Source organism: Muntiacus reevesi, chromosome 5 (assembly GCF_963930625.1).
Source record: "Muntiacus reevesi chromosome 5, mMunRee1.1, whole genome shotgun sequence".
Taxonomy (NCBI): Eukaryota; Metazoa; Chordata; class Mammalia; order Artiodactyla; family Cervidae; genus Muntiacus; species Muntiacus reevesi.
In genome coordinates this window covers 24,006,051-24,023,311 of record NC_089253.1, presented here as the reverse complement: position 1 = coordinate 24,023,311, position 17,261 = coordinate 24,006,051, and the positions used below count along the sequence as shown (strand labels likewise).

General features: G+C 45.1%; 1 protein-coding gene across 2 annotated transcripts in view; it reads left to right on the top strand.

The window, feature by feature from the left end:
• Positions 1-17,261, top strand: part of NAV2 (neuron navigator 2) — a 418,592-nt gene that overhangs the window by 285,685 nt on the left and 115,646 nt on the right. For both annotated transcript variants that reach the window (XM_065937242.1, XM_065937241.1), the window contains one exon: positions 5,199-5,321. In XM_065937242.1, the coding sequence (XP_065793314.1) occupies positions 5,199-5,321 (123 nt within the window). The remainder of the gene's footprint in view (positions 1-5,198; positions 5,322-17,261) is intronic.

Below are 17,261 nucleotides of genomic sequence, written 5' to 3'. Positions count from 1 at the left end.
CACTGATGACACAGCCATGCTCCTAATTCTGATGCTCATGAGCCTCCCCAGCCTTGAAAAGCAAGGAAAACACCCACAGACACCCTGGCTCTTTAACAGAGGCTCCTGCTGTCCATCCAGGGGCCTCTGGGGAAGCAACGGAAGGTGGAGGATAGTGTTGAAATTGTGCAGGTGTTTGGTGGCTTAGCCAGGACCCCAGCAAGCAAACATTAGGATGTTACCAGCACCTCATTAGGCTCCAGCACTAATGATTTATTTCTCCAAGGAGAAGGAAAGTGCGGCCCTGGTGCTCAGGGATTTGGCCCCTAGATCAGCTGGTTACTTTCCTTGTGACCTCAGGCAACTCGTTGCATCTCCACCCAATGCAAGTTTCCGATAAAACTCACAAGATGGGACCCAGCCCTCCCACCCAGCCTCCTGAGCCTTCAGGACCACAAACCTTTTCATCCTTCTGCTCACAGGCTAGTGCAACACACCAGTGACTGCTTCATCTCTAAATTATGCTGCCTTAAATTGAACTGATGGACGTTTATATTAATGTATTCAGGAGCCAATTCCTACGAAATTTGGGTTGAACCAAAGGATGTGTATTTTTCATTGAGACCAGAAGAGTTATTTAAAGATATAGTCAGGGCTTTTTATACTGTATTTGGTGGGATAATAATTATAGAAATAAGAAATTTAAGTTCTTGAGTGTGAGGCTAGTTCAAGTGACAGCCGTATTCAGTGCTGTACCGTCTTGCAGTGAGAGGACACAGAATTTATTTTGAATATTATTTTTTAAATTATGATTTAATACATTTTTACAAACCTATGGAGGAAGAGGTAAGCTCTCTCTTTTCCTTAATCACATCCTCCTGACTCCTCCCTCCCCTTGCCTATCTCTCTCACACACACACATACATACATGCATAAAATGAATGGAATAGATTTGTAAGGAAACTGGATCGTGTCACGCTGGTAGCATTCAGCTCTGGCTTTCAGTCTTTGGTCCATTTGAGAAGGCAGAGGATCCTGATTTATCCTTCACTCCTCCACCACCACCCCATCTCTCTGCCTAAACAAAATCAGAATTCCCAGTAGCAGCTGACAAGCTAAGTTAGACTATCCAGTCACACAGTCACATCTCTCCAAGGCCCCCCACCTTCATCAGTGGTCAGGTTTTGACACCTTGCACCTGGCAATACCAGGCTGCCGCACATCTCAGCATTCCAGCTCTGGAAGCTCACCAACCCCTGCTCTTGGCCTTCACAGAAAGCCAGGGCTGTATATGTGTGGGCCTCCATCTACATGCCCAGGTACATGTAATTGGCCAACTGTGTGTGTTGTTTCACCAGCAGTAAAAAAAAAAAAAAAAAAAAAAAAAAAAAATCCAGCAGGGAAATGAATGCTTTAATTAGTTTGTTTGTCCTTTGACAAGATCTCCCCAGTTGAAAAATTTTTGTTTATCTCTATGGCTGAGTGGGCTTTGCTAAAATCGAAATTAACTGCCTTGCTTAATGGTGCAGCAGACTGTGTTTTAAACAGCTTCCACGGAAGTCTCCTTGAAAGGACATTTGATCTAGAAAGTCTAGCCTCTGGCAGAGTTACTACATTTTGGTGTAGGTCCTTTTTTTCCTCCTTATGCTAATTGTGGTATGCACACATGGAGCTCGCCACTGGATCCTGGGTGGCTGTATCTATTGGGTGAGTGGATGGAAGGAAGGACAGATGGGTTGACTGGCAGGTGCTCAGTCATGTCTGAACCTTTGTGGCACCATGGACTGGAGCCCACCAGACTCTTCTATCCATGGGATTTTCCAGGCAAGAAAACTGGAGTGGTTGCCACTTTCTTCTCCAGGGAATCTTCCTGACCCAGGGATCGAACCCACACCTCCTACATTGGCAGGCAGATTCTTTACCACTAGTGTTGCATGGGAAGCCCCTGACTACAGGTAGACAGTTTAATTGCCATATGACTTAGATGTCAAATTTTCTGACGTTTAAGAGGAAGAAGAACCTGTAATTGGTTTCCTCCCAAAATGTTCTTGCTAAACTTCACCCTATGACCATGCCTTTGGATTTCATTCAACAAAAACAATAGTTGTTAAGCGCTTAGGATGTGTTAGGATGTGGAATATAGATTTGAACAAAATAAAATAGTCCCTTCTCAAAGAGCTTGCTATCTAGTGTGGGGAACCAAGAATCAAAAAGTCACACATAGGGTTTTCCTGGTGGCTCAGTGGGAAAGAATTCACCTGCCAATGCAGGAGATATATGTTCAATCCCTGACCCTGGAAGATCTTACATTCTGTGGAGCAACTAAGCCCTTATACCACAACTACTGAAGCCTGAGTCCCAGAGTCTGCGCTCTGCAACGAGAGAAGCCGCCGCAATGAGAAGCCTTCACACCACAGCTAGAGAAAAACCCTTGCAGTAGCAAAGACCCAGCACAGCCAGCAATAAATAAATAAAAAATTTTAAAGTCATTGCTGCTGCTACTAAGTCACTTCAGTTGTGTTCGACTCTGTGCAAACCCATAGATGGCAGCCCACCAGGCTCCCTGGTCCCTGGGATTCTCCAGGCAAGAACACTGGAGTGGGTTGCCATTTCTTTGTCCGTTGCCTGAAAGTGAAAAGTGAAAGTGAAGTCGCTCAGTCGTGTCCAACTCTTAGCGACCCCATGGACTGCAGCCACCAGGCTCCTCCATCCATGGGATTTTCCAGGCAAGAGTACTGGAGTGGGGTGCCATTGCCCTCTCCATTACACAGATACTTATTTAACTATAGCTATGATGGCTGAACTCCAATACTTTGGCCACCTCATGCGAAGAGTTGACTCATTGGAAAAGACCCTGATGCTGGGAGAGATTGGGGGCGGGAGGAGAAGGGGATGACGGAGGATGAGATGGCTGGATGGCATCACCGACTCAATGGACATGAGTTTGAGTAAACTCCGGGAGTTGGTGATGGACAGGGAGGCCTGGCGTGCTGCGATTCATGGGGTCGCAAAGAGTCGGACACGACTGAGCGACTGAACTGAACTGAACTGAATGATGGCTAGAATTTTTTGATTTTTCTTTTTTCTTCTTTATTGAGGCCTAAGTCAAATACCATAAAATTCTTTTTATTTTTTTTTAATTTTTAAAATTTTTATTTATTTATTCTTGGCTGCACTGGGTCTTTGTTGCTGCGCGTGGGTTTTCTCTAGTTATGGAGAGGGAAAATGGCTCTGTCTGTGGCGTGCAGGCTGCTGTTTATTGTGGTGGCTTCTTTTGTCCCAGAGCTTGGGCTGTAGAATGTAGGCTCAGTAGTTGTGCCTCAGCATAGGAGATCTTCCCAGAGCAGGGGTCAAACCCGGGTCCCCTGCGTTGGCAAATGGATTCTTATCCACTAGACCACCACAGGTCCCTAAAATTCATCATTTTAAAGTGTACGATTCAACCACAAACAGCTGGTTTGACTGACTTCAACAGATATTCCATTATATTGGCTTTGTGATCATTAATGTCACAAATAGGGGGTGAAAGGGGCCACCAGAGAAGTCGGCTCAGATGTGGTATCCTGGAAGCTACCCTGAGGGAGAGTTCTTCCGACCCAAAGCAGAAGCTCCTCACCCAAGACAGCTCCCGTGAGAACTTTCTTCTGTGACCCTACTGGTTCTGGTAAACTTCCGCAGCATCCTATAAGTCCATTTTTCTAGGAATATATTCCAAGAACTTCCTAAGCTAGACATAGAAGAATCTCAAGTATTGAGACCCCTCAGGATCTACCCCATATATTCTAAAACCAAGATACCAAAGGCAGTGAAACATTCCATGATGTACTAATAGCTCAGCTGACTGTTGCAGCAAAATAATCACTCATTCATTGATCTTCTCACGCCCTGTTATTGGACTTGAAAAGTAAATCACTTGCATTTTCAGATGCGTTGCAAGTCTGATGGGGCCCATGGGGGAATTAAAGGGCTCTGAGTTTGATTTCTGGCTCTGCTAAAGTTCTGCTTTGCATTCTCCTCTGGAGATGGGAATGATGGCACAAGCAGTCTCCTCTGAGGGGTGTCTTGGAGTAACCAGGGTGAATGAAGTAAAGCTGCTTTGGACCTGAAGTACTTCATCGTGTGTGCATGCATGCATGCTTAGCCTCTCAGTCATGTGCGGTTCTTTGAGACCCCATGGACTGTAGCCCACCAGGCTCCTCTGTCCATGGGATTTCTCATTTCCTCCTGGGAGGAACGGGTTGCCATTTCCTCCTCCAGTGGATCTTCCTGACCCAGGGATCGAACCCATGTCTCTTTCATCTCCTGCAGGCAGATTCTTTACCACTGAACCACCTGGGAAGCCAAACTACTTGCTACTGGTAGCCAGTCTTTCAGGAGCTGATCTGATTGGTGGATAGTCAGCTATCTATACAGAAAGTCTCAGGGGTCTTCCCTTCCTATGACAACACTGATTTCGTAGGAAGATAGCTCTGTGGCATTAACTTGAAGTTTAGATAAGCAACATTATTGTTATTCAGAGAGCTTGGGACACCCCCTAAGACATCAGTATCAAAGGTGAAATTTACCATTGCACATGCTTTAAGATAATCACTATCTTAATAATATCTTCTGTTTATGTGATCTTATACAAATTATAGAGCACTTTGATACTCCTTATCTCTCTAATTCCCATGCCCATCTGGTGATGCAGCAAGAATGTGATATTCACAGAGTTTAGATGAAAAAATCCAGGACTTGCCCATGATGACAAAGCTGGCTCTTGTATCCTCCATCTTTTCTTACCATCCTTCTTAAAATCTTGCCTACTTTTTCCCCTGCGCTGTTCTGTAATATTTTCCCCTATGATTTGCCAATGACTTGTCAGTTCCCTTCACAGTACTTAGGTAAAACACCTGCTTGTATAATTACTGACATTAAAAAGAATGTCATGAATGCATCTGACAGTTAATTTTTTCACTAGTTCCCTTCTGCTCCATAGATCCCTGTGAGTTTGGGTTAATTAATCTGAGTTTTATTTTTGCTAGCAAGCTAGTGACCCTTTGGGTTGAATCAGTTGAGTTATCTCTAGGCTGTGATCAGTGACAGAACCTTCGGAAAGCCTTGGTTTTTTCCATCTTAGGGCACGGGATGGCCATGCAGGGCTTCTCGATATGAACAGCAAGTTGGTCCGTGACTTGTCCTTAACCAGATATTTGCATCATCCCTTTCTCCTTTCAAAGGTACATGACCGATGGTGGACTTGGCCTCTACACCCGCCGCCTGAACCGACTCCCTGATGGGATGGCTGTGGTACGGGAGACCCTGCAAAGAAACACCTCCCTGGGCCTCGGAGATGCTGACAGGTAAGCCTGCTCCACTTGGGGTGGCCCAGATGTGGAGGTGACTCCAGTGGGGCCTGAGAAATGAGGGCAGTCCCAGTGAGAGCCAGTGCATCCTGCTTTAACCCACCAGAGGCTGGGAGGCCTTGAAGCCAGGCCTGAGGATAGGAGCTGGTTCAGCAGGTGGAAGAGAGGCCTGACCAGCTCTTGTATGGTGGTTCTCATAGCAAGAACCCAGGGAGTTCGGGCTGGGAAGGTTTTTGTTGTTGTTTTACTGTTGCTACTGCATCTTTATCAGTTCAGCAGGCCCTGGGGATCTGCCCTGCTTCCTCCATTAGCCAGCTTTCTAGGTATTGCATCTTGGAAGGAGCAGAGTCCCTGGTGATGCCCAGAAGGTCTGTGTGCAAAAGAGAGCTCCCCTGGCCATGGCTGAGCAGGCTTCCCCATAACTCTGTTGCCTGGTGACAAGAGGCAGGGCTTAACCATTTAGTTTTTACACTGCATGCTGAGTAGTTGTCATGATTGGGCTTGACCAGTCTTCATTGCTTCGAACACAAGAGCTCCAGAGAACTCTATAATAAAGAAGAATATTTGGCCTACAAGTTTCTAGTCTTTGACAAGCCGATTCTGTGACCAGGAACTATCTGTTAAGGAAGGGGTTTGGGCTGTATGGTTTCCAATATCCCTTCCAGCTCTGATGTGCTGTATTTCTGGATTTCAATACCCTTTGATGATCTGATTGTTGAAGAATTTTTTCTGGCATGCTTGACCTCTTGCCACATCTGGGTTGATGAGACAGAACATGGAATTTTGATGTGAGCAGTTTGAAATCTCTGTTCTTTTTGGAGGCGAAGTCTCATGTGTCAGAAGGCCAAATATTTGTTGCACCAAACCAGCTTCTTGCATTTCTCTTAATAGGACATAGTTTCTAACAGAGAGTGAGATGACTTCTGTAGTTCCCTGGCTTCAGAGAAATAGGTCAGCATTATTAAAGAGACAGACCCTGAAGTTTCCCCCGGAAATGGAATTTGCTGAAAAGGAATCTTGGGAAAGGCTTGGAGGCTTGGGCTGGTGTGAAGAATGCTGTGAATTAACTGTCAGGAACTTGGCACCTGCCCAAGGCCTAGACTCAGCCACTGACTCAACCGACTCAACCGTGTCCTTCTCAGAGTCCCCTCAGCCTCCATGGTAGTGATTTATACCAGAGAGAACTAAAGACTTACCACTGAGGTGCCAGTTCAAGTCAGCTTTTTCCCTGTGATTTTAAGTATTGGTTTAAAAATTCTATAGTAAGATGAACCGTTTGAGAACTACTCTAAGGCTAAAACGCTCTATGACCAAAATCTTTAGAGTAAATATCAGCAAAAGAAAAATCAATTGTTGTAACACCCCCATTGGAGCGTTCACAGCTTATTACATTATTTTGTTTATTGGTATTCTCTTGTAAACATGGAATTGCTCAGTAAATCTATTAGCATAAAGTGATGGCCGTACAGGGTACATTTCCCCTTGTAGCAAAAGCAGTGTCTACACTAGGCAGTTTAATTTAATGCTTCAGTGCAGGGTTAATGGAACGATTATAGATCACAGCTGAGCTTGCTTTTGCTTTTGGAGGTGGGAGATTTGGGTTTGGACTGGAAAGATGGGTGGCATTTGTTTTGTTGTTCCAGCTCAGTCTCCACATTTAACAAAACAGACAACAGTGTCTTCTGGTTTTCCCCAAACTGGAATTCCTCAGGTATGATCATTTAAGATTAAATGGATAATGAGCCAACTTTTAAAGAAAGAATTCAGGTGGCTTAAAAAAAAAAAAGATTTAATAATGCTCATACATTTTCTATTTCATGTAAGTTTGGACCTATAGGCAGTGAGATATTCTCTATTACTCTTTTTTTTTTTTAATACTATGCTGTCGTTTATTTATTATTTTTATTTCTTTATTTTTGGCTGTGCTGGGTCTTCATTGCTGCACACGGGTTTTCTCTGGTTGCAGTGAGTAGGGACTCCCCTGTAGCTGAGATGCGTGGGCTTCTCACTGCGGCGGCTTCCCTTGTTGCGGAGCACGAGGCTCTGGAGCTCGTGGGCTTCAGTAGCTGTGGCGCACGGGCTTAGTTGCTCTGCAGCATGTGGGATCTTCCTGGACCAGAGATCAAGTCTGTGTCCCCTGCCTTGGCAGGCAGATTCTTAACCCCTGGACCACCAGGGAAGCTCCCATATTATTCTTGGATATGTTAAATTACTTTTTTCAAAGTTAGCGTAAACAGGCCATAATAATGCTTTATCTTTGGCTCAGTTGAAAGAGTAATAGATTGGTTTCTTTCAAGTTCTTCATGTAAGCGTGCATACGAAGTTGCTTCAGTAATGTCCAACTCCTTGTGACCCTGTGAACTGTAGACCGCCAGGCTCCTCTGTCCATGGGATTCTCCAGGCAAGATAGTGGAGTGGGTTGCCATGCCCTCCTCCGGGAGATCTTCCAACCCAGGGATCTAACCCGAGTCTCTTAGGTCTCTTACATTGGCAGATGGGCTCTTTACCATTAGCGTCACCTGGGAGGTCCTGTTCTTGTAAATCTTCCCAAAACTATGTTCTAAATGAGTGTTCCACAAAGTGCAAGGCTAACATTACTGGTACAGAAATAATATTAGATGGTAGACAGGAAAGTACTTCTTTTTAACAGTTCTATTTTAATTAAAAAAAAAAAATTCTTGCCTCTAGCATCTCTCAAACTCATGATTTTACACACATTTCTTAGGGTCAGGATAGTGTAGACTTGGAACAACTTAATGTGAAATATCGAGGAATAATATCACAGATGGTGTGCAGATATATTAAAAAATAAAAAGTACTATGTAAATGGCTGCAGGCTAGGTAATCCTTTTCCTATCCCTGTAACTAGAAATAAGTTGTTTAAGTAATTTAGACAAATGAAAAAAAAAATGCAAAGAACCTTTCCAGAAGTCTTCCCTTCTAACCTGAAAAAAGAGCTAAAATACTTCCACGAATTTTTTTTTTTTTAATAAAAAGCCCAGTCCTTAAGGATTCACACACAAGCAGTAAATTACATGAGTTCTACAAAAGAAATAGGAAACAAACTGAGAGATGATTTCTGATGAGACCTCAGCAAAGGGATGGCCAGCCCAAGGGCGGATCACCTCACTATGCAAGCAGGAACTTCACTGACCTTGGCCTTTCATCCCTAGAGGACAGCCCTCCCAGGGGAGGCTGAAGGACACCCACCCACCCACTCCCCAGGCAGGCTGAGGCTGCTGGCGGCAGGATGTGGCTGGGGTATCTTCAGGCTTATTGAAAGTAACTGATAGGAATGTGCACCTTCGGAGCCTAGGAGACAGAGCCCATGCCTGCTGGTGAGCCTCGTATGTCACCAGCTGGCTTCTGAGAAATAATAAATGACGATCGTAAATTCAGGATGCCAGGCCTGCCCTTGATCTCCTGTCACTCTTTAGGATTGCCACCCATGGGCTCTTGTTTTTACCTGATAGTCATCGGGGCGACTTTCAGCAAACTAGGGCCAGCCGGCTCTGAAGGAAGGATCAAAAGGGGCAAGCGGAGGTGGCTTATTACAAGCTCTTGGCCCCAGATGACAGACACGTAAAGAGACCTGTGACATGGAGGTCTGGCAGGCTGGGAGGAGGAAGGGATACAGCAAGGAGGGCCCAGGGGCTGAGCTCACAGCCACAGGGTTTGTGGAACTCCGGCTGCTTGCAGGCACTGCTGTCTCCTGGGACCCCATCGGAAGGTTGAGTGCTTTCAAAGATTAAAGCTCACCTCTGGGAAAGTTTCCACTCTCGGTCCCTTTCTCTGTCCCTTGAAAGCACGCCGTGGCCCTTTCCCGTACACGTGGTGCTGTAGTGTGCAGTGGGTTGAGGCAGTTAGATCCTCCCCCCAAGGTCACGTACCTGTCCTGAGAGCACGTGGAGGGCAGAAGCCAGGCATGTGCATGTGGATCCCGAGCAAGACTTTGCAGTTACTTGATAACTTTCTTCTCAACCCTTAAAACACCAATTGCTTTTGTTAATTTGGTTTATTCGCTAAGTCATGTCTGACTCTTGTGACCACGTGGACTGTAGCCTGCCAGGTTTGTCTGTCCATGGAATTTTCCAGGCAAGAATATTAGAGTGGGTTGTCATTTTCTTCTCCTGTGAATCTTCCTGACCCAGGAGTTGAACCCAGGTCTCCTGCATTGCAGGTGGATTCTTGAATGACTGAGCTACGATTTAGGTAGTAAGAAAAATAGAAAGAAAAAAAAAAAAAAAAAACTAATACCATGTGATAAAACATCAGCCTGAGACTTGAACAAAAATGAAAATTGCCCTGTAACATCATCAAACATAAAGGAGAAACTGGATTTTTTTTTCTTGTTAAATTACAAGATTTTCTTTGCCCTCCAAATTCTGTACAGTTTACTTATGGAGTTGGCTTTTCAGCTGGGCTTCAGTCATCGTACAACTTGACTGTCTGCATTTGGGACCCAGGCCTCAGTGCTCAGAGCTATCCCAGCTTCAGCTTGAACAGGGAGTCCTGCAGTGTGAGGATGTAACTATGCAACCTGGTATCTGACCAGCCTGCCAAGCCAGGCCCTTCTCCCTCACCGGGAGTGTTGCAAGATCTTCAGGCTCAGGACACTGCTTGGCTTTGTGATTTATGTGGGACAATTTGGCCTTCTGGCACCCAGCAATGCATTCACAGATTCGGGCCCGACTTGGAGGAGCTGAATCCGGGACAGAGCTCCCCAACCAGCAGCTGGAATTGGTAGGCACCCTCATCATATGAGGTGAGCTCTTTCTTAGGCATCGCCCCTGCTGGGATATGCAGACTGGAGGGAACACAGGGGGGAACTTCTCCCATTGTCTTCCCTTTCAAGTCTGGGATAGGGAGAAAAACAGCCCCCTCAGAGACATCCATGACCTAATCCCAGCACTTGTGAATATTTTATGACTTGTGGCCAAGAGAATAAGTTTGCTTCGTGCATGCTCAGTCATGTCCGACTCTGTGTGACCCCATGGACTGTTGCCCGCCAGGCTCCTCTGTCCATAGGATTCTCCAGTCAAGAATACAAGAGTGAGTTGCCAATTCCTCCTCCAGGGGATCTTCCCAACCCAGAGATCGAACTCGTGTCTTGTTTTGCAGGTGGATTCTTTACCCCTGAGCCATCTGGGAAGCCAGATGGACTGCCCTGGGTTATCCAGGTCGGCCACTGTAATCACAGGTCCTTAAAAGTGGAAGAGGCAGGAGCGGAAGGCCGACTGATGAGATGTGAGAGGGACACCATCTGCCCTGGTTAGCTTTGAAGATTAGGGAAGGGACCACAATCAAAGAACTCAGGTTGGGTGGCCTCTATACAGAGAAGGCAAAGGAGCAGATGTTCCCTGATGCCTCCAGAAATGACCTTAGGTCTGCTGACACTATGAGTTCATTCCTTGGCACTCAATTCAATGAAAAACTGTAAGATAGTACAGATAGTATTATTTTAACCCCAACGTTTATTATAATTTGTTACAGCAACAATGGAAAATAAATACAAACTTTTATTAGAAAATAATAAAAACAGGTATAGTCACCATTTCCTGATGGAATGCTGTATGCCAGGAACTGCGTCCAGCACCTTACAAACATGTGGTCATTAATTTTTAACCTTGACCCGTTGAAAAGGAGTTATCCTAGTTTCATAGACTTGAGTCTGTGAGAGGGTCCGTAAACTCACTGTAGGTTCCATGCACACCTAACTGGCTGGTATCCGAGCTGGGACTGAATTCCAGGCCCAGCAGGCCCATCCACTGCCAGAGGCTATAGGCACCTGCCAACTGGCGCACTCATCTGCTTGCTCAGGGAGCCCTCTGTGCATGGATTCCTATTTAGCTCCAGCCGTTCTCGGTGTCATCTTATTGAATGAGGCCCTGCTCACTAAAAATCTAAGCAGTGCCCAGATGGCTGGAAAGGCAAACCCCAGCCTTCAGGGACAATGAACAACAGTTTGCATTAGAGGGAAGAGGGGATGTTTCTTGCCTCCTCTCCCTGCATCCCAGCGTCCTAGGGACGCTGCAGATGGGCTGACCCTCATCCTTTATCCTGTCATGATCTCAGGCCTCAAGGAGAAGGCCCTTTCGTTATTTATTGGAGGATAATTGCTTTAAAATGTCGTGTTGGTTTCTGCCAACAGTTCATTCATTCAGTCGTGTCCGACTCTTTGTGACCCCAAAGACTGCAGCACACCAGACTTTCCTGTCCATCACCAACTCCCGGAGCTTACTCAAACTCATGTCCATCAAGTCGGTGATGTTGTCCCCTCCTCTTGTCTTCAATCTTTCCCAGCATCAGGGTCTTTTCAAACGAGCCAATTCTTTGCATCAGGTGGCCAAAGTATTGGAGCTTTAGCTTTAGCATCAGTCCTTCCAGTGAATATTCAGGACTGATTTCCTTGAGAATTGACTGGTTTAATCTCCTTAAAATCCAAGGGACTCTCAAGAGTCTTTTCCAACACCACAGTTCAAAAGCATCAATTTTTTGGCGCTCAGCTTTCTTCACAGTCCAACTCTCACATTCATACATGACTACTGGAAAAACCATAGCTTTGACTAGATGGATCTTTGTTGGCAAAATAATGTCTCTGCTTTTTAATATGCTATTTAGGCTGCTCATAGCTTTTCTTCCAAGGAGCATGCGTCTTTTAATTTCATGGCTGCAGTCACCATCTGCAGTGATTTTGGAGCCCAAAAAGTAGTCTGCCACTGTTTCCACTGTTTCCCCATCTGTTTGCCATGAAGTGATGGGACCGGATGTCACGATCTTAGTTTTCTGAATGTTGAGTTTTAAGCCAATTTTTTCACTCTCCTCTTTCACTTTCATCAAGAGGCTCTATAGTTCTTCTTCACTTTCTGCCACAGGGTGGTGTCATCTGCATATCTGAGGTTATTGATATTCCTCCTGGCAGTCTTGATTCCAGCTTGTGCTTCATCCAGCCATGCATTTCATATGATGTACTCTGCATGTAAGTTAAATAAGCAGGGTGACAATATACAGCCTTGATGTACTCCTTTTCTTATTTGCAACCAGTCTGTTGTTCCATGTCCAGTTCTAACTGTTGCTTCTTGACCTGCATACAGATTTATCAGGAGGCAGGTAAGATGTTCTAGTGTTTCCATCTCTTTCAGAATTTTCCACAGTTTGTTGTGATCCACACAGTCAAAGCCTCTGACATAGTCAATAAAGCAGAAGTAGATGTTTTTCTGGAACTCTGTTGCTTTTTCGATGATCCAGTGGATGTTAGCAATTTGATCTCTGGTTCCTCTGCCTTTTCTAAATTCAACTTGAACGTCTGCAAGTTCATGGTTCACGTACTGTTGAAACCTGGCTTGGAGGATTTTGAGCGTTATTTTACTAGTGTGTGAGATGAGTGCAATTGTGCGGTAGTTTGAGCATTCTTTGGCATTGTCTTTCTTTGGGATTGGAATGAAAACTGACCTTTTCCAGTTCTGTAGCCACTGCTGAGGTTTCCAAATTTGCTGGGATATTGAGTGTAGCACTTTCACAGCATCATCTTTTAGGATTTGAAATAGCTCAACTGGAATTCATTCCATCACCTCCACTAGCTTTGATTGTAGTGATGCTTCCTATGGCCCACTTGAATTCCCATTCCAGGATGTCTGGCTCTAGGTGAGTGATCACACCATCATGGTTATCTGGGTCATGAAAACCTTTTTTATATAGTTTTTCTTTGTATTCTTGCCACCTCTTAATATCTTCTGCTTCTGTTAGGTCCATACCATTTCTGTCCTTTATTGTGCTCATCTTTGCATGAAATGTTCCCTTGGTATCTCTAATTTTCTTGAATCTCTAGTCTTTCTCATTCTTTTGTTTTCCTCTATTTCTTTGCATTGATCACTGAGAAGGTTTTCTTATCTTTCTTTTCTATTCTTTGAAACTCTGCATTCAAATGGGTATATCTTTCCTTTTCTCCTTTGCCTTTAGCTTCTCTTCTTTTCTCAGTTATTTGTAAGGCCTCCTCAGACAACCATTTAGCCTTTTTGCATTTCTTTTTCTCGGGGATGGTCTTGACCCCTTGCCTCATGTACAATGTCACAAGCCTTTGTCCATAGTTCTTCAGACACTTTGTCTATCAGATCTAATCCCTTGAATCTATTTGTCACTTCCACTATATAATCATAAGGGATTTGATTTAGGTCATGCATGAATGGTCTAGTGGTTTTCCCTACTTTCTTCAATTTAAGTCTGAATTTTGCAATAAGGAGTTCATGATCTGAGCCACAGTCAGTTCCCAGTATTGTTTTTGCTCACTGTATAGAGCTTCTCCATCTTTGGCTGCAAAGAATATAATCAATCTGATTTCTGTATTGACCGTCTGATGATGTCCATGTGTAGAGTCTTCTCCTGTGTTGTTGGAAGAGGGTGCTTGCTATGACCAGTGCGTTCTCTTGGGTTTCTGCCATGAAACAACTCAAATCAGTTCTAACTGTGTGTATGTGTGTGTGTGTATGTGTGTATATATATATGTATCCCATCCTTCTTGAACCTCCCATGCACCTTTCCATCCCACCACTGTATGTGGTCACAGAACACCAGGCTAGCTCCCTGCATTAAACAGCTTCCTACTAGCTATCTGTTTTACGCACGGTACTGTGTATATATCAATGCTACTATGTCAGTTCATCCCACTCTCTCCTTCCCCCACTGTGTCCACAAGTCCGTTCTCTACATCTGCCTCTCCATTTGAGAAGGCTTGCTCTTATACAGTGCTGGACCAGTTTACCCCTTGGGCTCCTTGCAGGTTTGGAGGAAGGATGCTTGTTTATGGATTCTGACCTGCTGCCAACTTGTGCCGTTTGTCAGAGTCCACAATTTCATGATTCCAGGCCAGGCTCATCCTTCCCTTGAGTGATCCTAGAAATCAGGGCCCCCAGAACCTACAGAGAATCTGCAGTCATTCAAAGAATTCTCCCTGCTCCTAACTTACCACTGTGGTCCCTGAGGCATGGCTGGAGTTTGTCTGCCCAGAGTTTGGGGGTCTGCAGGGATGCGTGGCTGGAGCCGTGGTTTAAGGAGGGCTCCCCTGAAATGTTCCCTCCCTTCCCCTCACTCTGTACTGTCTGTGTCTTTTGTGAGTTGTCATTTCCTAATCTTCCCATTGTCACCAAGTCAGGCAGAGGGACAGAGTTTCGCCTTATTTTATCTAATCACATTTCATGCCATCTCTGACTAGTTCCCCACATCCAAGTGGTGGGAGTGAGAGGCTCAAGACCTGCTCAGCCCCACGGCCCAGCTGGGCTCTCAAGCCCTGGGGAGGGTGTGGCCATGCAGCATAAAATAATCCAAATTAGAAGTCAGTTGCTTGGTCACATGAGCCACATTTCAATTACTCCCAGGTCCCACATGGTTCAGGGCTACCCTGGTGGAGAACGCAGACACTCTTCAGTAGGTAGGCAGCAGTTTCATCACTGCAGAGAATTCTTTTGGGTCGTGCTGCTATAAACCAGATTGGAGAAGGAAATGGCAACCCACTCCAATGTTCTTGCCTGGAGAATCCCAGGCACGGGGGAGCCTGGTGGGCTGTCATCTATGGGGTCGCACAGAGTCGGACACGACTGAAGCGACTTAGCAGCAGCAGCAGCTATCAACCAGCTCATAGCTGTTTCTAAAGGCAGCTGTGAGGTTTGCTGTGGAGGGTCCAAGAGGCTAGACAGTACCTCTGAGTTTCATGGTTTTGTCTCTAAAATGAGAACAGTGTTCACATGCAGGGGTCCCCAACCTCCAGACCACGGACTAGTACCTCCTGTCAGATCATGGCAGCGTTATATTAGAAATAAAGTGCACAATAAATGCAATGTGCTTAAACCATCCCCCCTCACCCCCAATCCATGGAAAAGTTGTCTTCCATGAAATTGGTCCCTGGTGCCAAGTGAGTTGGGGACCACTGTGGTATGTGCGTCACAAGACTGTTGTAAGGAGGGCCTGAGGTGAAGGTGGGAAGAGACCTTTATAAAGTACCAGACAAAGATAAATGCACTGATTATTCCTCAGTCTTGCAAGCCGTTCAGGGCAATCTGGGCTCTAACCCTCTGCCGTTCTCTTTCCTGTATATTTAATTAATTAATAGTTAAGCCCTCTTTTTTCTATAACAGCTTAGAGTAATGATGTATAGTGAAAGAACAATCGTAAATTAAAATAATGAAGCATTAGGATGGGGCGGGGTAATATAGGTGAGAATATGACATGTAGAAAAGGGAGAAAATTGAGAATACAGATGTACATCAGGTCCTACATGGTTGCATATTTTCGTGGTAATTCACCACGGAGTTTCCTACCAGCCTAAGTGAAATGAAGTTTGCCTTGTTCCACCACCACCTTTCCGACTGTTCATCTTGTCTTGCTCGGCACAGTCAGTTGATCTCTCTGTGTCCTTCTCCATGGCTCTGTTCCCCCAGCCCTTCCCCTCTCTCCTCTCTCATTCTGCTGGCCTGCTCCTTCTCTTATAACTGCCTTATAACTGCCTATTGTATACACTAGTGCCCCCAGCATTTTCTTCGTCTTGCATTCCAGGGTTATACTGTTTCCTGGAAAAAGAAGATGCCTCTAGCACAGGGCCCAGCGTCACTGATCTCCATTGTGTTTGCGCTCCATCCCTTTCCCCTTTCTCCTGCCTGTGAGTAGCAAGAGAACAGAAACTAGGAGAGTGAAAGTCATTTTAATCTGAAAGATCTTAAAGGAGGCTTAGAGGCAAACCTGTATTTCCGTGGTCACAGGGTAGTAATTACTGCACTGGCCTTTCCCCAGTGCCTCTTTTCTGCTGCTACCACTGACTTCCTTTTTAAGTGAGAGTGTCTGCTTGTGGAATGGGTGGGTAGAGGCCACGTGTGCTGAACAGGGGGCTAGTGCTGACAGGAAGCAAGCCATCTGCACCTTAAGCTACAAAGGAATTTTCCCAGGGGGTTGTAAAGAGAAGAGAAAGAATTCATCGAGTGTCTGTGGAGTGTCATTTCTCAGGTATGCCGTGTTTTCACTTAAAAAAAAAAAGCTGTATAGTGGCCCCAGAAGAACCTTTCACTCCCTAATGTTGCTCAACTTCATAGCTTTGTTCCAGGTTACACCATGGGAGAAGCACAGTGGAGTGTGTGGGTGTTGGGGGATGAAAGGACAGTTGCTTCCCCAAAGTACTTTTTTCAAATGTGGTTCCTTTCCAATAGTTGCTTAAATGTAATTTGGTGACTTGATAGTTCCTCTAAATATGGATAAGATGATATCTAGCAATATGAAAGCAAGAGAGGTCAAAGAAAAAAGTCCAAACAGAGCACCTTTTTCTCTGCTTCCTCCCTCAGCAACCCGAAGCGTAGGCCCCCCACCCAGGTCAGAATCTGACTACTCCTGTGCTCTGAAACAGGAAATAATATGTTTCCATCCGAGTACCTAGACAAGTCTTTACATCAGTCAGTATAGGCTAGATTGTGCCGTGTAACAAGCAACTTCCCAAACCTCCCCTCAGTATCTGGCCATTGCATGTCAGTGGGAGATTGTAATGTACATCATTCTTACCCTAGGACCTAGAGTGCCAGAGAGATGACTGTTTAGAGGACTGACAGTCCTCATGGCAAAGAGAAGACATGCTGTCTCTTAAAAGCTCCTATCTGGGAATGGCATCTGTAACTTCCACTCATTTGTCTTTGGTCAAAGGAAGTCACAGGGCTACAGTGAAATTCAGAGATCAAGAGAAATACATTTTTGCTGGGGACCTGAGAGAATAGCAAATACATGGAGAATGGCTTAGTGACCATCACTGTGTTATTACATGTACGTGGCAGTCTGAGCCTAATGCCACCCCCACCCCACCATTATGTAACCAATCTCTGAATCTTGCAGTTCATCACATATTTACCACATACCTATCAGATGCTGGGCACCATACTGCCTAGTCTGGTTGATGGCCTTGACTATCAA